This window comes from Momordica charantia (assembly GCF_013281855.1).
Source record: "Momordica charantia cultivar OHB3-1 chromosome 2 unlocalized genomic scaffold, Mcharantia_2.0 BLBB01000002.1, whole genome shotgun sequence".
Classification (NCBI taxonomy): domain Eukaryota; kingdom Viridiplantae; phylum Streptophyta; class Magnoliopsida; order Cucurbitales; family Cucurbitaceae; genus Momordica; species Momordica charantia.
The window spans coordinates 5,667,396-5,688,491 of record NW_028275160.1 but is presented as its reverse complement, the minus strand read 5'-3'; the positions used below and the strand labels follow the sequence as shown (position 1 = coordinate 5,688,491).

The window sequence follows — 21,096 nt, the reverse complement described above, 5'->3', positions numbered from 1 at the left end:
TTAAGAATTCCTATGGTTTAATATTAGGTATTTTGTTGGTTGAATTTGTGTGATTCATGGGTCATTTTGTGGAAAATTTTTAAACTAATGTATTAATTTGACTCACTCAAATCTAAAGATTAATTTAATAAAATCAAAAGTTGAGTTAAAATAGATTAACTAAATTTAGCTAAGTGTAATCTTATAATTAATATTTTGTAGATATGGTATACCCTAACATCTCGTATGTTTTGGAACACACTCAAGTTATATTGATAAAAAATAGTTGAATTATAAGTTTAATTTTTGAATTTTCAAAATTGTGTCTAATAAATTCGGTCTATTAACTTTCTGTTTTATATTAATAGATTTTTTATTTTATTAAATATTTTTTTTATAATTTATGACCTGTCTTATATAGAATTTAAATTTTACAGTTCTCATGGGCAATTTTGTGTCTAGTAAGTTTGAAAATCTTAAAAACGTCAAAATTTTAAGACCATTTTTACAAGTTTTGTTACTGAACTTGTAATTTAACATAAAAAATAATTATTAATTAAGTAATTTCCGTATTTAAAAAGGTAATAAATTGTAATGAGAAAAAAAAAATTGTTAAAAGTCTACAGAAAATTTCTAGCGCGATTTTTTGTCTTCGTGGCGTCATGATTTTCCAGACTCGATCTGCAAGTGCCGTTGACCATTGACGTACCTCATTTCGAGGCCTCAAAATTCTGGTGAGAGAGAGAAACGCCAATTTAGAGTTTAATAATTAGTGGGAAGGAAACATTAATAATTAATAATTAAAAAAAATTAGTGGAAGCATTAATTTGATCGGACTGCTGTTTATTAATCAAAAGCATTAATTAGGATTTAAGAGGATGACTTTTTATACTTCCAATTACAGTAAAATTCAACATTTATTTTTCGTACAAGAAAATTCTTCATATTTTCTTCACTCAAAGCGATCACTACCAAGTTTTCTTCATTTGTTCCAATAATTCCAACGTCCTATTCAGCCAAAGTTAGCAAAAACATTTCTTCTCTCTTTTGTTTATCAACTTTAGTGTATGATACTCCTTTCTTTGAACGCGAACGCCATTAATGAACAACAAAGCTTATCAAAAAGGCTGGTGACAAAAGGCGCATTAAAAAACTTTCCACTCCACTCCATTCCATTCTCATACGTAAAATATAAAACCCAACAATCAACTTTATTGACCACTAAACTCTTCATAGAACACCCCCCTTGTATTCAAACCAAATTGGATATATGACATGGAAGCCAGTAACCACGATAATGCATTTACATTCAACAAAAAAGGGTCACTTTTTTTTTCCCTTTTGGAAAAATCTGCATGCCCTTCTGTTTGGATCAATGGTAGTCAAGCCCAGAGAGCCAAAACCGACATGGATGCAGAGCCGAGAGTCAATGCAATGAACGATGCCTTTTTGAGCAGTTGATTTGAGGTCATCATCTTGTTGTGGAAGAAATCGACGGCTATTAGATCGACGAGGGCCATGTATATGAGAATCCCCGAAGAAAACGAGCCCAATAAGCCCTCCATAATCAGAGCTTTTGGGCTGCTGTCATCGTAACCAGTTATCGAAAACAGCAGCATCCCCAATACTATCCCCATTGGCGTCGTCACTGAGAACATGAAGCACATATACGACGTCGTCGCCAAGCTGAACCCTGCCTGCAATTCCCAATTTTCGTTCATTTAAATTCCGAATTGAAAATTGAATTTGTAAAAATGGTGAAAAGGGTACTGAAATTGGATGTTATTGGAGGTGTGATTTTAGGATTACCTGGGCAATACAGCCGCCGAGGCCCATTCCTTCGAAGATTTGATGGAAGGCGAGAGCGGCGACGAGAGGCCTAATTGTGCACTGATTTTGGGACATCCCCATCGTAACTCCGATTATAACAGAGTGAAAAATAATCCCAATTTCCAAAACCTGAGACACAAGTTTCTGCTTCAATTTCACCAGCTCCTCCTCCGATTTCCCCTCCTCCGTCGACGCCGCCACCAGAAACCCAATCTCGCCGCCGGCCTCCGTTGCCGGCTTCTCCCGGGTCTCCACCGGATTGTAGTGGCCGTGCTCGACGTGCGACGTGGCGGTGACGTCGACAAGGAGCGCCAGCAGGGCGCCGAGCATGGTGACGAGTCCGGCGAAGGGGAAGTCCCGCCAGGGGTGGTGCGACGCCACCTGGCAGTCGGAGAGCGCCTCGTAGGCGTCGGGGAGGACGTGGACGAGGGAGGTGGAGAGGATGACGCCGGCGGCGAAGCACTTTACGAGCAGAATCGCTTTGTCGTAAAGCGGTTTGCCGTGGAAGTAGCGGGTGAGGAGCACCGGCAGGGAGACGCCGACGACGCTTGTGAAGAAGATGACGAAGATGGAGATGAGCTTGAGGGCCGCCGCCGCCCGGCCGTCGCGACAGGCGGAGGCGCGGGCGAGGTCGGTTTGGCAGGCCGCCATGACTATGAGTTCGAAGAAAACAGTTACAGAAGAGAGAGAAGAGTTATTGAAGAGAGCGCGGCAGAGAGGAGAGATAGTGAGGGACGGGTGGGTGTATTAAATGCAGTGGGTGTCCACCCGTCTAATTCTTACAATTTCTGATATTTATTTTATTTATTTTTATGTAATTTTAATTTGATGCTTGCTGGCATTGCCAAAAAGAAAAGTAAAATTAATAATAATCACGTCATTTTTATTGCATGCCATGGGAATGGAATGGGTTATGGTTTCCTGGGTCCCACCAACAGTATGTTGACGTGTCACGTATTTCTCTGCTCAAATAACTTATTTTACTTCCTCATTTTATTTGGGATATTCCCTTTTTCAATTTTTATTAAATAAAATAGTAAAATTAAAAAAAAATTATATTATTTTCTTGTTTTAATAAGAAGGTTGAGTTGAAGAGAACGAACAAGGACAAAAATTGAGCTGAGAATGACTAGCAGTGATTGAACCACCAATCTCATCAAAACAGTTCAATTCAACAATAGAAGAATTGGAGAATTTTTCATTCTCCTAGATGATTTTCTACCACAAAATATGGTATACAAATCGTTTGCTTTCACATTGTTCATTTGAAACAAATCTCGTATAGAGAAAGGGAAACGAAGATAGTTCTATATACAAAGTTCAAATGACATATAATGTATATGTCTTAGATCCCTAAAACTATTGTATGGTTATTGATACATATCTCATAGATAGTTCCATATGCCAAGATATGCTGACGCATGACTGCAAACTCGACAAAGCCTCTATAACAAAGACGATATACATGTGCTAGACGCACCCAGTAGACTCTTCTATAGAAGACGTGGTATGATTATTTAGTAAATCCTCAAACTTCAAATGAAGTGATGTTCTAAAACTATTATCCACCTTCTTAGATAGTATAGGTTGGTTAGAGATTTCCTAAAATCAAATTGTTTTTGTTTAATGATATATTTGTCCAAAACAAAATATAGAATTGCACGATACTTTTGGCTAATTGATTTCAGAGGCATATTTGTCCTAAATAAAAGTGAAAATTGAATCAAAAGTTAGTCACTATAAGATACTTTTGCCCATTTTTCAAAACACATTATTTTTTATGGTTATTCCCTCTTGTTGCCCCAAATATAAAAGAAATTGTCGCAGATGGTTACAACCAACCGAATATTTTAAGACCCAGACCATCTTTACTCACCAAAAATCGGAATGAGAATGTTATTACTTTAATGTTGTTTACCAGAAATTTTATGAAATCGAAATGAAAATTCATGTAATGCTCTAAAACTTTCTGGAATTGAAATTAGAATCGAAATCAGATATATAACCGTTACTAATATATGCCCCTTTCTTCCTTTTAGCTAATTACGAATAATATTTTTTAATTAAAATAGTAATAAATTTTAGTTTATCTTATTACTATATTATTGATAGTAAATATTTTTACCATAATAATTTATTGATTATTAATAAATAAATGATAATTAAATAAAATTACATCAAATTTTTAGAAAGAACCAGAATTTAATATAAGATTTTATTAAATTTTACTATTCTAATATTTATTAGTAACGAATTATACTTAAAAGAATTCATTGATATTAATTAATAATAACAAAATAAAATAAAATAAAATAATTTAATATAAACTTAGAATATTGTATTATAATATCACATACAAGTTTTATTCGGCCCATGTCAACGGTGGACTGTGGGCTTTAGAGATTTTGGGATCAATGCACACGGCCCAGTTGTCGCCCCATCTACCTACTTGTAGTGATTCTTAATGGGCCCGTTTTGTACTTTTCTGGTTTAGCCTATTTGAAGTATAGAGAGCGTGGTGCAGCACTAAATTCCGATACTACTGGGCTTTGCAATCATTGGAATTTTCTTAAAAACCAATATATATATATCTATTAAAAAAAAAAGAAAAAAAAAACCAATATATATGCCATAAGCGCAACAAATTCAAAATTTTGTTTCCCAGTAGAATTTGAATTTTTTTTTTGGACATCTAAATTTCATAAAATCAAGTCACACCAAATTCAAGACTCGGATCCAAGAGACATCAATAACTTTTTATATTAAGCTCACCCAAAGATTTGAACAGAAAACCTCATGATAAGTGATACTACAATGTCTCGTAGTCTTACTAATGGAACCACCCCTCAATACCGCTTTGTCGTACCCAACAAGTACAATCTAAATGGGTCGGATTTGGACTCTTATGATTGAGTCCATCTCACGAAGACGGTGGGCTCAAAGCTAAATATAGCTACATCTCAAAATTAAGATTTTTCTTAAAACTCTATAAATATATTATAAAGACAATACATTAATATTTTTGTTTACCATAAACATTTGAGTTAATAAACCATCTAAATTTCATTAAATTAATGATGCCATTGAGATGAGTTATAATTTTAAATGAGAAAATTTTAGTATGTATTGTTAAATGAGAAGATGAGTTTTTTTTTAATTTTCCGAAATTAATGTCATGTGGCTTATGTTGTGGATCCCTATAATCGGGTTCAGGATTAAGCAATGAACATGAACCCAAGGTATGTGATACCACAAGCCCAAAGCTCTTGTCACTGTGTCATTCAAGAACTTAAATGAATAGATGATTTCAAAAATAGATATATTATGAAAATTCATAAAATTAGCAAATGAATCACTTAATACCAAATAATAATAAGGGCAGTAATAAGAAGAAACCAAATGAGTGAAACTAAATGAAAAATGAAAAATAGATCCATTAAGCCCTAATATTATTGTCCTATAAAACAACAAAATTAACAAATTTTCAATTTTCTTTTTATATTCAAAAGTATCAAAGATTTAGCAAATATATAAAACTTTGGTGAGGAAAAAAAAAAGATCCATTGACGCCTAATTACATATGAAATGTCAAATCAAATAAAAGCCATCACACTGAACTCTTAAAAGTTGAAGAAAATCATAAAGAAAAGAAACATATATATCAATTATTAAGAAATAGCATAACAAAATATAACATACAAATACAATTCGCGTTTTATTTATATAATTAACATAATTTTTTTGTTTGTAAAAAAAAATACAAAAGTTATAATAAACAATAGATAAAAGAAAAAAGTAAAATACACTTTAAAGATAAGTTTCTATTTAGTCCATAAATTTCAAAAAGTGACAGTTTGGTATCCGAACTTTAAAAAAAGATTTCTTAAACGTCTTTGAACTTCCGTTAGTATCTCCACCCTTCCCTCACGGTACTACTTCACTATTGATCACTCAGGAGTATTTAGCCTTGCAAGGTGGTCTTTGCTGATTCACATGGGATTCCACATGTCCCATATGCTATTTGAGTAAGAGCGTAAGTTAGTGATGCTTCAAGCTATTGGACTCTCGCCATCTAGGGTGCAACACTCCACTGCTTCTAAGATGAAAAATCAACATAAAATGGTTATCCAAATGGTACTCTTAAATACATAATATTTAGGCAATGCTCCTTTCTCAGTGGAGGATTGAACCTCCGACCCACGAAATGAACAAGACGATTTAACCGCTGAGTTAATCTCCTGTTGCAATTTAAATAATACTTTCATTAATTTTTATAGTTTATTGGTATTAGATCATATTATACACAAGAAATGAACTTTCTACAACAAAAACCAGTGACACTTTTATATAGTATTGTTAGGATTGTGACGTAAATATGTAAGGTTGTATTTGTTGGGTTTGGTAAATGAGTACAAACAAAGTTCCACGTTGACTAGAAAATGAAGTGATCCATGATATATAAGAGATGACAATTATCTTCATTGTTATGAGGCCTTTTGGGTAAAACAAAAAGCAAAGTCGTAAGAGTTATGCCTAAAGCAGATAATATCATACAATTGTGGAGATAATTAGGGTACACGCAAAACGACGTCATTGTAGCACACACTCTTGAGCAAACGACATAGTTTTCAATTTTTACGATTCCATTTCTTAAGGAAAGAAAATTTTGATCGATATATCTTTTAGGAGTCGTCGTTTTCTGAGAATCCAAGATTCTTATTGGATGGACTTCTAGATTCTCACGTTTATTTTGCAAATGTAATAAGATACTCCTCTAATTGTTGTAGTTTTGAAACATGGATTTCAAAAATTCTCATGTTGAGAGCGTCATCTATATATTTTCTTTCCTCCATTTTCTTTATTTTTCTTTATAATTTTATAATTTGAATAAATTAATATAACTAATAAACAACTTTGTGTAATTGAGTAAATTTATATGTTACATTTACATATAAAATAAACTTCAATTAAATTATATAATATCATTCATTTATTTTCAATATTTTGAAAAAATTATTTTGAAGTTAATATTTATCATCTCTTAAATATATAATTTTAAAGCAACATTTTTTTAACCACAAATATTTTTTCTTCTTAACAAAATATAATTTGATAATTTAATAAATAAATTTCATCCAAGATAATAAAATAAATAATTTCACCCAAGTTGAAAATAAAATTTATATTTAATATTAATTAATTTTTTTTATAAAATATTATATTAACATGAACTAATTTATTCTATAAAATAACATATAAAAATTATAGAAACAAATCTATTGTATAAATACAAATTATAATAAATGGATGTATACATGAATATTGGTAAGTGCATTTTAAAAATATTATATAAAATTAAAAACATTAATAAATTCTACAAAAATAAATATATAGCTATCCAAATATTACTCACATACTTATAAATTTTTATAAAAAATCATGATTATCAAAGTCGTAATATATCTAACATTTCCAACATCGAAAATTCTAGTGACCTAAATTTCTAAAAAAAACAAATCATCCGGAACAATTGACGTGTATAATTACCTTCCTTAGATTGATGGACACAATCTTACATCCAGCATCAACGTATTTGTTAAGGAAAGGAATTTTTGAAAAAATCACACGTTCAAAAAAAAAAAATTATATATATATATATATATGAATCATTATTATGCCCTTTATCCCATCCACAAAAATTTTCCAAAAATGTTATTAAAAAACATATACATGCATGCCCACCGTATCTCGTGACACCCCTTAACATTTAAATGTAACAAAGTTAATATAGAAATAAAAACACAGAGAAATCACAATAGAGAGCAAAATTAATCTTTCAAATTTCAAATCCAACACAAAACCCTCACATATAAATATAGGATCATATGTAACAGATCATCCAATTAGGGTTTATTACAATTATTTTCAAATTACAAAGTTCCAATGTCTTATTCAACTTCTACCATGTGTGAGAAAGAAAGAGGGTTTGATTTAATTTTCAAGCATGATAAACGGGTTCGATTTTTGCGCGATTTCCGCTAACTGCTGCAGCGCCACCGCGTCGGGCCGTTTCCGATTAATATCATCCTGTTGCCCGATCGCCGCCAACTGGTAACTACTCCCAGCCGCAGTGGTATTATTGTTCTTGAACGTCTCTAATAGTTTTAGCTGATAAGCTTCGTAGATCTCTTTAAGCATATTTCTCTCCCTTTTCAATTCTTCGTATTGAGCTGTGGAGTAGTCCTTAAACTTAGAGCGGACAATATCAAATGAAAATGGAAAAAAAAGAGAGAGAAATTAACCTTCTTTGAAGAGAAGTTCGCCGGTGTAAGTCGATAATTTCTCTTTAATGGAATAATTCTCGGCTCGGAGGAGAGAATTTTGGCGATCCATGAACTTGATTCTTGGTGAGGTAATTGTTACTTCTGCCTGTTGTATTCGTTAAAAAACTAATAAATTTCATCGATTATTAAAATGGTTTTGACATTTTTTTTAATTTAAGAAAAAAGGGGATTGGATTATTATTTTATTTATTAAATTATTTACTTGAAGGGCTTTGAGTTCGGACTCAAGCTGTGAAATGTAGTGAAGCTGTTTGAGTCGGTACTTTTGTGAGTATTGTCTGCTTTGCATAACTCTAGCAATTAAAACCCAAAAAAAAAAATTAAATTAAATTAAATATAAAAAATCTTCAATAAAAAAAAAAGAGATATATATATATATACATATATGCATGAGAGAAAATTCGAAAGATAATTTAATGAGAGTGGACTGACAGTCTGACACTGACCTTCTCAGCCGCTTGGCTTCGGCGCTAAGATCTTTGTCGGGATCTTGCTTTGTCGGGGCAAGCAGTGGCGGCGGCACCTTCTCGCCGCTGCCGGCCGCCGTCGGAGTTGAGTACTGGTGGTGGTGGTTAGAGCTATGGCCAAAGCGAGGCGGCGGCAATGGTGGCAATGCCCCGGTGGCCGCCATCGCCGGAAAAAGTCCTCCTCCCTGGCCAATCCTCATTCCGTAGCTTTCCATCTCTTCGTACGAACAAAAAATTGGAGGGAAAAAAAATAAAGTTTAATTTTTAGAGTAATTATTTTTTGATCAAGAAAATTAATTATTCATAGTTTCAAATAATACATATATTACATACCTCGGCCGATCGAAGGGAAGAACAATTGAATGAAAAGCGTGAGGAAAATGGAAGGGAATTGTAGGCCTTTTATAAACCCTGGGATTAAGAGAATAAATTAAGTGTTTTTAATTATAAAAAATATTATTAACATGCTTGTTTATCTATCTTTGTACACCTACGAGTTGCAATACATGCATGAGACTTGAAGTTGATACCATTTAAAGCATACCCTTCCTGATCATATTCAAATTCTACCCAATTTAACCATACGATCAAGGATCGAGAGGATCATCCTCAATCGTCGTTTTAATTATTTACATTAGAACAGAGATGATTTGATGATAGATTATAATTAAAATTGGAACACTTCATAGCTTCTTAACGGTCGAAGTATGTATAGTGTTTGACTCTATTAATTATCGTCATCGAATTGAATTCACTTATTATTTTTCTTTTAATTTTTAATTTGTCAGTAAATAATATGGAGAAGAGGAGTAAATTAGGAGGAGGGAAACTAAGAAGTTGCCATAAAAAACATGTTTGTGAAAGGTAATGCATGAGGAAACATTCTAAGTATAGGAGAAAAAAATTGAAGGCAAACACTGATTAACTGTGTCTGTTGTGTCACTTGAGCGAAGCAAGTGAAGGAATTTTGTGAAGAAAAGAAAATCCAGTGCATTCAAGACCACAGTACACAAAGATGTTTATTGGGCTTAAAGAGAGGCCATTTGGGCCGGGCCCAAATGAAGAATATGTACAGATCTCAGATGGGGAAATGGGAGCCCTAATCGAAGAGTTCCCAATCGTGGGTTATTTTAGTGGAGCCGAATCCGATACTGAATTTTGAAGTTGGGGGAATGCCAGATTTGAACGGCTCAGATTTGGCTGTGTTAGTTTTTGTTTGCTTCAAAACGGGATTTGAGATTCTGGCCTTCAGATTGTCCAGTCTGTCTACAATATTCTGTACCCTAACGACCTGTTTTTCCCAACATACAAAAATAAATTAGGATTAATAAATTTTGAAATCTGAACCTTTGTGCTAAATTTTTGGGAAATTTAATTCTGTGTTTAATGTAATGTGCGTGAGATACCTATTAAGTTAATGTATAATTGTTTTTGTTAAGTAAATTTAATCTAGTGGATATATGACATTTCGATATTTCTTTAATGTTTAAATGAATAGAGGTTGGATATACGTCTGACACAAACTTTAGGGGCAAATAGAAAAATGTTAAGATTTAAGATAAATTTTAAGACTTGATTTATACATTAACTTAGTTAATTGTCGTTATCCTTTTTCATCTCTTAAGTTTTGAGGAATATGTCATTTTGGATATGAATTTTCAAAAGTTACAATGTCAATTCTAAGTTTTGAGAAATGGGTTTAAAGATTATTTTATCTTGTTAGTTACATAACATTAAACATTTTATCGATAGTTTAAAAGATTACTTTGGATTCTCTTATTGTTATTATTATTAACTCCCTCTCCCCTCTCTCTCTCTCATCCCCTCCCTTTCCCATTGCCAACTACTCACCTGATCTCCCTTTGATCGTTGTTGTCAACCCTCACCCGATGCCAATCCATCGTCACTAGTCCTTCTATTTTTCGATCGTTCCCCTTCAATAAACTACCACACTATTATTGGCAATGAGAAAATGAAGTCACTGACCTTTTAAATTCGTTTATCAAAATTCAATGATTAAAATACAACTTTTGAAAACTAAAAAATGACTCATTCTTCAACCAACTGAACACGACTCAACTAATTTAGACACTTATCTTCAATTAAAAGATCGTGAGTTCAAATACCCACTCAAATATGTTGTATTAGAAAAGACAACCTATTCTTCAAAATTCAGAGACTAAATGAATAATCTGTCTTATGCTTAGAGACATGAGCCTCAGCCATGAGATAGATAATCCTTCTCGATAAGTTTTTTTTTTATTTTAATTATTTCTTTATTTTTGATTTTAGAAGAATCTTTCTTGATAAGTTGGTACACTATACTAGGTCCCACATAGAAATATCATGTTGGAAAGTATTATTTATTACAATTTTTATAGGGACAAAAATATCATCATCATCATTATTATAGATGAATTAGTACTTCTCAACAATTTTGACTTGTTATATTGGTTTCCATGACATTTTATAATATATATTGACATAAAACTTTTAATTCACGAAAAATATCATGAATCGTGAGAATTTCACTCTATAATTACACCTTCATTTGCCGTCAAAAAATAAGTCCATGACTCCTTTTCATTCATTGACTTTCATATAATTTAAGACACTTTAATTATTATAAACTTTTTCTCTTTGATTGTTCTTGTTCGAGGGGGAGCACCAACCACCTAACCCATTAAATTATCATGTTTCTATTATACATCCCAAAATTAAAAAGAGAACAAAAATTGAAATTGAAGTAACATTAATACTTCATTTATCAAAATATATTGAATAGTATCAACCTTTTTCTTATTTTTTGTCTTATTATTATTATTATTTTTTTTTAGAACATGTTTTTTTGTCTTATTCTTTAAAAGGAAATTAGCAAAATAATTAGTAATTACTTACCTTATATAAAGATTATACAAATATTTCTTTTTTTTTTTGAGGAAACAAATATTTCAAAATTTAAATCATCATTTTAAGTTTAGGACATTATACCCCACTAAAGAAAACATCATTTTAATACTATTTAAGAATAAGTCAAAATTTCATACCAACCTCTTAAAAAATTAGATGAAAACATTTATAACACACGTCACTTATCATTTACTAATTTTAACATTCACTATAATTAAAAAGGACTAAAAATATGTGTTACTTTGAGTGCTTTTCAAATTCGACACATATTTTTCAAAAAAGTTTAATTTAATCTATTATATTATATTTACTCTGTTGGTTAATCTTATTAAGCAACCTAATTTCTAGTTGATATGTGATGTAAGCTTATTATCAAGCCAAATTTTAACCAAAATATTATATATATATATATATATAGTGAGTGAGGAGAGTACCTGAGTTTTCTTTTGCAGTTTGGAATCGCCATGAGTCTCAATTGCATCCAATTTGAGGAGCTGCGTCATCAACAGCTCTGTCAATACATTTACTTCCTTCTCCTCCACCGTCTTCCCGCCGTTAACGCCGCCTTCCACCGCCGTAACCTACATCCAAACACCACCCAATTTAATTTCACCCAAATTCAAATTCCCACCGAAAAATTCAAAAATAAAAGACACGAAATTAGTTTCGTTTCTTCCGATCATTATTCCGGTACCTTCTCCGAGAACTTGTCGACTTCCGCTCCGATGGCGGCGAGCAGCCTCCGGTCTCTGCTGGCCGGATCCTCCATGAGCACCACTTTCGACATGTCGTTCAGTCCCGCCATGTGTAGCGACTCGTCGTCCTCCTTCTCCTTCCCTCTGACCAGCACCCTCTGCTCCCCCGGCTCCAGCCCCGTCTCCTCCCGCAGCGCCCTCTTCAGATCCCCTTCCAATTAATTCAATCCCCTCCACATTTAATCTCAAATTTCCCAAAATAAAAAAAAAACCCTAGAAATTGGGAAATCAAATTAAATCAAAATTGTACCGAATGTGGAGTGGGAGTCGAGGGTGATGAGGTGGTGGGACGTGCCATGGGAGACCTTGATTTTGATGAGACGCTCCGAAGAGGAAGGATCGGAACCCGACCCGGCATTGCGTTTCTGGACGATCATTCCGCCCGGCCGGAGCTCCCAATCGACGTGTCCTCGAAACTCATCGCTGGGGGTTGCTTTTGAAGACCATCTTCTCATAGCTCTTATCTTACCGAGCAAGCTTTGGAAAAGGAACCGCCGAGCAAGAAATTAAAAATTAAAAAATTGGTAAAAATGGTGGGGAGTTGGTTGGAAGATGTGAGAGGAGCGTGACTGTGAGTACTGAGTGTAATGAAAGCAAAATTAGGAGAAGAAAAAGAGAGAAAAGGGAGTGTCAGTGGTGTTGAAGAAAGGGACCTCCAGACAGACACTGGAGCCAGCGGTTGGTCGGTTACAACTTAAAAGTTTACCCGACCCCTCAAACTGCCACAATTTCCCTGCCTTTTTAATTAGGCTCGGTAATTGTTGTTCTGGCCCACATTATTGGGCCTTCTCAAGCCCCTCAAGGCCCATTTTCGCGGGCTTACTGGGCTGGACGCAAGTTCGTTTCCACAAAAGTTGTTGGACGACCCAATGCCATGGGTCGTCAAGTTAACGGGAAAAGTTTCTGGAACTACAGTGATTTATAAGTGGAAATCAGATTTTAAAAAGGTGATTTTGTTAATTATATGTTTTCTGTAATATTTCTAAAAATACTACTTTGCAAAATATTTCAGGCAATGATAGGAGTATTTGTTGAATAGGTTGTCAACTGATGGAGTTTGACCTTTTCGTAATTGATTCATGGATATAAATTAAGTCAATTTGAGTACAAATTATTTTTCTGCTATAATCGTAACAACCTTTTCTATTTTAATCTAGCTCAACTAGTTAAGGGATCTATTTTATCTATGTTAAGTATAATAGATTTTCTAGATTTAAAAATGTTTGATGATTAATGATTTTCAATTTTATATATCTTTTATTATTCAATATTTTACAAAATTCACAAATTTGTTGGACAAAGAATTTATAAATTAGGGTCTTATTAGACACAAAATTTAGTTTGAGATTTTCCACCTTAAACTAAGGATTTTAGATTTAAAATAAAAGAAAATAAAACAATTATAACTTGGCTAGATAGAAACTATTTGGTATAGAAGAAATATTGTTGGATAATCATTAAATTATGTTTTCAACATCCTTTTAACCTAGTCCAAAACTATCATGATTTGCAACTCATAATTTCTCTTGATTAAAAAAAAAACACCTCTCTCGACATTTCTTCTCCTAATTGTTAAAACTTGGGTTGTAGTCAATAAAAGATGGGTGATGACCAATCAATACCTAAATATTGTTCTCTAAAGATGGATGATGACCCATCTTCAAAGAGAGAGTCAATAGACAATGATTTTGAAAGATGAGACTTCAAACGCTCGATCTTTAAATAAAGAATTTTAATATATAAGAAATAAAATATGAATAAGTAGGTTGGGTTAGTAGAGGTGAATTTTTCCAAAAACATAGAGGGAGGGAGGGGAGTGGTCCACTATGAATCAATGGAAAGATTGGAAAAGTGCCAGGCTGCCATTTCCACCCCTTTATGCCTAAAAAACAACCTTACAAACACAAACACACCCAATTATTCCCTCCAACAAAACACTCACTAGACAACTCCTACACTTCATCCTCTTCTATTCTTAGTTCATTTAGATTTAATTGACTCGAATACAGATTAATTGATTGAGACATTAATAACTTCTTTTATTTTTTTTCTTAAGTTATTGCATTATATAGAGGGGAGATTAAGATCTCTACACGTTTTTTAATGTGGACAAATGGTAGGTTAAAATTGATTTATTTTTTTAACAAAATCAATATTTATACCTTCCATTTTTCATTTGCCTTCTCAACTATCCCTAGAATAAAACATACAAAATTTTAAATGCAGTTTAAATTAAGTTCAAAGTTGAAGGTTTAAATAATGGCGGAGCGAAGAAGGAAAGAGAGGGACAATTGTCGGTCCCTTAATTTGCCGCTGCTAAAAATGTGTATATGAAATATAGAACATCCTGTAGTTTTTCTTTAGTTTGCCCGTCCCTTAAAATTTTATGGGCCTACTCTCGTAGATTTAAATATATTAAAAAAATATAGAAATTTAAAGTATCTGATGGGTGATACTTGAAAATAAAATATATGTCAATTACTACTAAATTATGTTGTTTTGACCACTGAAATTGAATCTTTACTTAAAATGTTCAGTAATCTTATCTCTCCGGTATATTCGTAATTTTTATATAAAATAAATAAATAAAACTTCACGAAAATAGGCGTGGATAATTTTGCATGAGCGGACCAAAGATAGGGGCCGGGGAAATTCGACACATGCCCTCCTGCCCTTTTTCCTCTTTTGAAATTATTTTATTTGGAAAAGAAATTTTTTTTTTCCACTTTGAAAAAATAAATTTATATTTATACTTAATTTTCTCTACCTTTTAATCGGGATATCTTAACTAATTGAACCTGAATGGATACACATTTATATTTATTTTTATTTTTATTACTATAAATAATTCTTAAAACTTTTACATTTCACATTATTAGCCTAAATTTTTTTCGTGTACTTACTTAAAAATATTTTTTTTTTCTTTCGAGAAAACTCCAATAAAATCATTCTAAAATGAACCAACTGGTTAATTGTGAATTTTATATTTCACTAAACCAAACTAATCTATACATACACATTGGCCAAATCACCTCATTTCTCGGCTAAATCATTTTCGAAATTTTCAATTTTAACTCACTCCCATAAGTAATTAAGTTTTTCTGAATTGAAAAGCTTTTTAATTTGTTCAGATTCTCCAGGGCTTTCTCTTAGCTTATCTGGCTGAGGTGGAATATTTAATTTCATTTTCAACATTTTTTTTTAGGAATTTAATTTTCAACTCAATCCACACACTTGACTGACACATGAAAAATCATGGCATCAATTATTTGGCCATTAATTAACAAGTTTTCCTCATTAGCCCTATTGGCTATTTCTTACCAATATTCCTGCACACGCTTGCCAAATACATGATGTGGGGGAGGGGCCGCCCTCTAAATCAATTTCCCACTAAATACATATAAAAGGAAAAAACAAATAATTCCCCAACTAGTGGAAAATTAGGCATATATGCCCTTTATTTACTACCCTTTCTCTTTCTCTTTTCCCTCCCGATGAATTTCTATCCCGTTTTTAGTACAACAAATGTGGCAATGGGAGATCGGAACGGATTAGATATCTTAAATCTGAGAAAATTTTGAATGTTAGCTGTTGAAATTTATGATGTTGAGAATTTTACCTATACCAAGGATTTAAAATGATAGCTAGATCTTGAGTAGTACACAGTTAAAACTTATGGAGTTGCGATTTTAACAAAAGTCAAACCGTGCACCTGAATCGAGATCCTCGTCCTCTTATTAAAAGCATAGAGATGGAAGCAAGGACCACTTAACCCAATAACACAAATAACCCATCTCCCCATTTTTCCTCACAAAACATCAGAAATGAGAGATTGAGGAATTTGCCGAAGTGAATTTTGTTAACCAAAGGAAGAGAAAAAGGAAAGACACCAAAAACATGAATAGTTTCTCGTAAAGGTTTCCGGGTATGCATGATTGGCCTTGGAATTGGAACTTTCTTGTCATGGATCTGTGTTTTTTCCCTTTGTATTATTTGGCGTTCAATAATAAGGTGAGAATTTCTAGTTTTACATGAGTTCCCAAAAGGGTGATTAAAAAAAAAAAGAAAAAGAAAAATAGCATAATGTTAATTAATAATAATTATTATATAATATGATATCTTCCCTCTGCCGACGCATCTTGGTCTGTTTTAGAATTGGAAATAATGTATCCAAAGTTATTGGGTTAAAAATTAGTTAACAAAAAAGAGAGTATGCAACATGGAGAGAGAGCATAGGGTTATCCTAACATGGTCTGCCTAAATTCAGTAAAAGAAAAGTTAAGCCACAGACAAGGAAAACCACGTTCTATCATTAATCACTTTTTGTCTCGTATTTAACACTTTGAAACAAATTAGGTTTGATGTTGATACAATTTACAATGCCCCTCTTCATTCCCTCACTTGTGTATAAATTCTCCTCATTTTTATCAATACCCTTCAACCTCATCTTTTATGCAATATAGTTTGATCTGCCTTTTCCTTAATTAATCTTGAGGTTTTGGAATAATGGGGTTTAAGGGCTTGGTTATTAGAAGCTATGATGGTCAATTCGACAGAGCTCGAGTGGTGGATCTTGAAAGAAGATGCGAGGTTGGCCCATCAAAACGTGTGTTTCTCTTCACAGATACTTTGGGTGACCCCATTTGTAGGATTCGTAACAGTCCTTTGTATAAGATGCTGGTAATTTAGTTATCTGCCTTCTATCCTTAATTTCCTTCCTTTAATTCTCTTACCTTTCTTTCAACTTCAACTGATCCTCATCATGAGTCCTAGTCGCATTGTCGAGCGGGCGCAATTTGTGCTGACGATTGGTTTCATCCATCCTTGACCCTAATAAGAATAAGTACTCATGAGCAAGGTAGTCGAGCGGTTTCAGGTTTTTGGTAACGATTCTCGTTCGTCAGCTCCTCGATCATAGTCCGAAGTGGGTAGGGTGGTAAACTTAGAGAGTGTCCATCACCTAATCTTCAGACGTGTCCTCGACTAGTCCATTAATGACTAGCTAGTTGTTTATTACTAAATTTTTTTTTAGTATTTATTTAAAAAGGAAAAGGTCTCACTATGTATTTCAAGTAAAAAATATTAGCAGGGGACAATATGAATTTATTTTGTCATTTTATTTTATGCATATAAAGTTTTAAAAAAATAAGGAGGGGAAGTTAAAAGAAAATTTTAAAATATTATTATTATTATTATTATAGGTTGCGGAGTGGGAGAAGGAGCTGGTCGGCGTGATTCAAGGGTCTATAAAGACCGTGGTGGCTGGTGGTCATAAGGCGGCACCCAGTTTTCCGGCCAAAGTGGGCTACATTCTTGGCCTGAGAGTGGCGCCGCCGTATCGCCACCGTGGGATTGGGTCCAGCCTCGTCCGCCATTTGGAACACTGGTTCTCCTTCAATGATGTTGATTATTCTTGCATGGCCACTCATAAAGATAACCACGCCTCCCTCAATCTCTTCATTAACAACTTCAGGTCCTTCCTTAATTTTGTTTCTTAATAAATACTCGGACTTCAATCATTTTAAAACGTGATTATTGTTTAATCGATACTGTGTGACTTATACCAGAGGTTCTTTATAATTGGAGCACGTATTTTGCGGGACTCGATCCGAAGAGGAGTAACTTCATTCGGCCACAAACCCACTACACCATACTTCACCTTTTGTTGACGGAAAAACGTGATTATTTTATACACAAAACGGCTAATATATAAAAGTTTCAAAAAGATATATATTAAACCAAATGGATGGAGTTGAAACTATAGTAAATTTAAAATAATTGACATTTTAAAAGTTGGGGCCAAAATAAAACTTACTTAAATATTAATTGCAACTATATCTTTGGTCTAGTTATTTATCCCATCATAATTCTTAAACTTTCCATTCTATATTTGATAAACATTTTTTATTATTCTATATTAGTTTAATGCTTATACCAAGTAATGGTATTATTCAAGAATTATATTGCATAGGATAATTTTAAAATAAGAATCTAACACAATTCTTAAACTTTCAATTTTATATTTAATAAATATTTTTTATTATTCTATATTAGTTTAATGCTTATGCCAAGTAATGGTATTATTTAAGAATTATATTGCATAGGATAATTTTGAAATAAGAATCTATTAAAGTATGCCTAATAAAAAATTCAAGAATAATTAACGGTTTAGTTAGTTTTCAAAATATGATATTAGAATTAAACTCTGTGAAACAGGTATATTAAGTTCAGAACAGCAAGGATTCTGGCAAACCCAGTAACAAATCGTCCCTACCAAATCGATCCATCAAAAATCAAGATCCAACGGCTGAAAATAGAGGAAGCAGAAGCAATATACAAAAAACACATGGCCACAGCCGAGTTCTTCCCCAAAGACATAAACAGCATATTAAGGAACAAGCTGAGCCTAGGGACATGGATGGCATATTATTCCGCCGGCGCCGGCGGCGACTTTTCAGGCGAAAAAGGGGAAACTCCGGCGAGCTGGGCCGTGGTGAGCCTATGGAACAGCGGGGAAGTTTTCAAGCTAAGGCTAGGGAAAGCCCCAGTGGCTTGGATTATATACACCAAGAGTTTAAAATTTGTGGACAAAATATTGCCATGGCTCAAGGTGGGTTCGGTGGCGGATTTTTTCGAGCCATTTGGGTTCTATTTTGTATACGGGGTGCACCACGAGGGCCCATTCTCTGGGCGGCTGGTTCGAGCGCTGTGCCAATACGTGCACAACATGGCCCTGAAATCGAGGGACTGTAAAGTCATAGTTACTGAGATTGGAGGGGAAGATGATGTGCTGAAGAAGGAGATTCCTCATTGGAAATTGCTGTCTTGTCCTCAAGATTTGTGGTGCATTAAGGGCTTGAAAAGTAATAATGGGGATCATAATCATCTCTTGGAATGGACTAAGGCCCCACCAAATAGAGCTCTCTTTGTGGACCCAAGAGAGGTATAAGAAAAAAAAAATTATATTATTTTTATCGGAGGATAGAGCGGAGATGTAACAAGGAAGAGACAATCGCCCTTAATTTGTCTTAGATTCAAAAAGTATGTAGTATTGTATTCGCTGAATACTAATGGGAATATATAGATATTAATTAATCAATGAATAGCATGTGTATACCGTCGTGGGTCTTCTCAATATCTAAATAATGAATGAAACGATAACCGTACTTTTTTGTTGATCAAAACGTACACACATTTATTTTATTGATTATCAAGCCACCCTTTACTCTAGTTCCTTTTGCATGGGTGAAAATATCGAGACCATTATTTGTTTTAATCATAAAATAATAATATATGATGACATTTAGGTTGTTGATGATGACTTATAACTGTCGAGTTTACTAAGTGTCATCGTAATTTATGATGACATCTTTTTCGAAGTCAGTTCCTTACCATTTATCATAAGCCATTATCGATATGTATGATGACACCTAAAACGTGGGTGGTTGGCCAATCATCATCTATCATCCGTATGTACCATTGTATTCACTAAATTATTGATGGTAATATCAATATTATGATATAGAAATAGTAGGTGAAACTCAAATAGTAAGTTAAACGCAGTTACACGTCATTTTTTTGTTGATCGAAATCGAAAGGTACACACATTCACACCTCAAGACACCCCCCTTCATTCCTTTCGCATCAATGAAATAGAAAAACCCCGAAGACATTTCCTAATATAGGTGCCACCCATTATTTGCTTTATAAAGATTCAAAATTTAGAAGCATTTGGCTAATAATATTCTCTATCACATGCCATTTGCAAAGGGAATAAGGTGAAAAGAAAGAAAGACAAAAAGACAAAAGTGCCCCCAAGAGATATGTGTATATATATATATATATATAAACAAATTAGGTTGAAAAATGATGTGCTGAGCTTAAAAAGCTGGGAGTTTGGAATTATTAGGGTTTAAAGGAAGCCAGATGGGGAAGGGGGAATGGGTTGGAGGGGGAGATATTTGAGAAAAAAATTAAAAGAAGGGAAATTTTTATTTTTTGGAATATTAGGGTTTTAAAAGCAGCCATTGATGAGTTAGGCCAGAGGTGTATGCTTCCTAGAAATGGAAATTAAATGTCTTTGCTGAATTTGAAGTGTTTAGAGTTTGAAGTTTGGTTATGAAAATTTGGTGATTTCATTAATTATTAGGGATATATCTTTCAGCATTATTATATACTTTTGTGTTGATTTTTCAAAAGCGGTGCCATTTCTGGTCATGGTTTTTCCAAATCAACACGGGTTTGGCTTCAAGTTTTGTCTGCCACATTCTTTGAAAACAAACTTCTTCCCTTTTTGGACCCCATTAATTGAAGAAGCACTCTCGTGAGAGTCGTTTTTCGACCACCATAACACAAATATATTGTATATCTAAATATATACATATGTATATATATTTGAGAGTTTTATCAGGAGAAATAGGATAGGGAGAGAAGTTTGTGAGAACAAAGTATTGGGGGGAAAGAAATTGGTGCAAAAAGCTCGAACATATTGTGTGTAAAGAGAGAAAGTCGAGAGTGTTCTTGTGTGAAAATCGAATGTCGTCGAAAGTGTACCTAGGTATGAACGAAAAGCAAGTTTATCTAGGCGTGAAGATAACATTCCTATTTATACTGTTGACAAGTGGGATCAACTTAATTAGTAGTTATCAAACCATACTGCAGAAAATAATTAGGCTTAGTGGGATGACGGTTGACAGTGGTTTGCTTCAGAATATGTCAAAACGACCTCAGCCATTTCCAAGGTCATGGTGAGGTCCAAAGTATTACTCCTTGTCCTAGCTCCTTTTGACTCCCCTTCTCTTGCCACGTAGA

General features: G+C 33.5%; 3 protein-coding genes across 11 annotated transcripts; 1 reads left to right on the top strand and 2 right to left on the bottom strand.

The window, feature by feature from the left end:
• Positions 1 to 1,171: 1,171 nt before the first annotated feature.
• ZIP6 (ZIP metal ion transporter family) lies at positions 1,172 to 2,543 on the bottom strand. Its single transcript, XM_022292635.2, has 2 exons — positions 1,789 to 2,543; positions 1,172 to 1,676 (listed from the first exon to the last, which is right to left on the bottom strand). Exons 1-2 carry the CDS (start codon positions 2,458 to 2,460, stop codon positions 1,362 to 1,364), a joined length of 987 nt encoding a protein of 328 aa, XP_022148327.2. The 5' UTR covers positions 2,461 to 2,543; the 3' UTR covers positions 1,172 to 1,361.
• A 5,134-nt stretch (positions 2,544 to 7,677) lies between these two features.
• LOC111017008 (BAG family molecular chaperone regulator 4) lies at positions 7,678 to 12,993 on the bottom strand. 8 transcript variants are annotated; one of them, XR_015789180.1, is made up of 9 exons: positions 12,536 to 12,993; positions 12,225 to 12,425; positions 11,965 to 12,111; positions 10,472 to 10,572; positions 8,954 to 9,031; positions 8,600 to 8,837; positions 8,356 to 8,446; positions 8,112 to 8,238; positions 7,678 to 8,039 (listed from the first exon to the last, which is right to left on the bottom strand). XR_015789180.1 is itself a non-coding variant. In XM_088120463.1 (5 exons), the coding sequence occupies exons 1-4, from the start codon at positions 12,738 to 12,740 to the stop codon at positions 10,496 to 10,498; spliced, it is 633 nt and encodes a 210-aa protein (XP_087976589.1). In that variant the 5' UTR covers positions 12,741 to 12,980; the 3' UTR covers positions 9,017 to 9,031; positions 10,472 to 10,495. The 8 variants fall into 8 exon arrangements, 5 of the variants coding, with proteins under 5 accessions (XP_087976589.1, XP_022148328.2, XP_087976586.1 ...); XR_015789178.1 differs by having other exon boundaries at positions 7,685 to 8,039; positions 12,225 to 12,436; positions 12,536 to 12,989; XR_015789179.1 differs by having other exon boundaries at positions 7,685 to 8,039; positions 10,472 to 10,554; positions 12,225 to 12,436; positions 12,536 to 12,988.
• A 3,728-nt stretch (positions 12,994 to 16,721) lies between these two features.
• LOC111017082 (Acyl-CoA N-acyltransferases (NAT) superfamily protein) lies at positions 16,722 to 19,384 on the top strand. 2 transcript variants are annotated; one of them, XM_022292742.2, is made up of 3 exons: positions 16,722 to 16,965; positions 17,487 to 17,758; positions 18,502 to 19,384. In XM_022292742.2, exons 1-3 carry the CDS (start codon positions 16,792 to 16,794, stop codon positions 19,232 to 19,234), a joined length of 1,179 nt encoding a protein of 392 aa, XP_022148434.1. In that variant the 5' UTR covers positions 16,722 to 16,791; the 3' UTR covers positions 19,235 to 19,384. The 2 variants fall into 2 exon arrangements, with proteins under 2 accessions (XP_022148434.1, XP_087976722.1); XM_088120596.1 differs by lacking the exon at positions 16,722 to 16,965 and adding an exon at positions 16,982 to 17,143.
• The last annotated feature ends 1,712 nt before the right edge of the window (positions 19,385 to 21,096 follow it).

What these genes read in the sequence shown, in the direction of transcription:
- LOC111017008 (XM_022292636.2), bottom strand. Translation starts at nt 12,740, where the DNA reads ATGAGAAGATGGTCTTCAAAAGCAACCCCCAGCGATGAGTTTCGAGGA. An exon ending in CGACTCCCACTCCACATTCG is followed by an intron (nt 12,437 to 12,535) that starts GTACAATTTTGA and finishes ATTAATTGGAAG; the next exon opens with GGGATCTGAAGAGGGCGCTG. An exon ending in AACTGCAAAAGAAAACTCAG is followed by an intron (nt 9,912 to 11,964) that starts GTACTCTCCTCA and finishes TGGGAAAAACAG; the next exon opens with GTCGTTAGGGTACAGAATAT.
- LOC111017082 (XM_022292742.2), top strand. Translation starts at nt 16,792, where the DNA reads ATGGGGTTTAAGGGCTTGGTTATTAGAAGCTATGATGGTCAATTCGAC. An exon ending in GTCCTTTGTATAAGATGCTG is followed by an intron (nt 16,966 to 17,486) that starts GTAATTTAGTTA and finishes TTATTATTATAG; the next exon opens with GTTGCGGAGTGGGAGAAGGA. An exon ending in CTCTTCATTAACAACTTCAG is followed by an intron (nt 17,759 to 18,501) that starts GTCCTTCCTTAA and finishes TCTGTGAAACAG; the next exon opens with GTATATTAAGTTCAGAACAG.
- ZIP6 (XM_022292635.2), bottom strand. Translation starts at nt 2,460, where the DNA reads ATGGCGGCCTGCCAAACCGACCTCGCCCGCGCCTCCGCCTGTCGCGAC. An exon ending in TCGGCGGCTGTATTGCCCAG is followed by an intron (nt 1,677 to 1,788) that starts GTAATCCTAAAA and finishes TGGGAATTGCAG; the next exon opens with GCAGGGTTCAGCTTGGCGAC.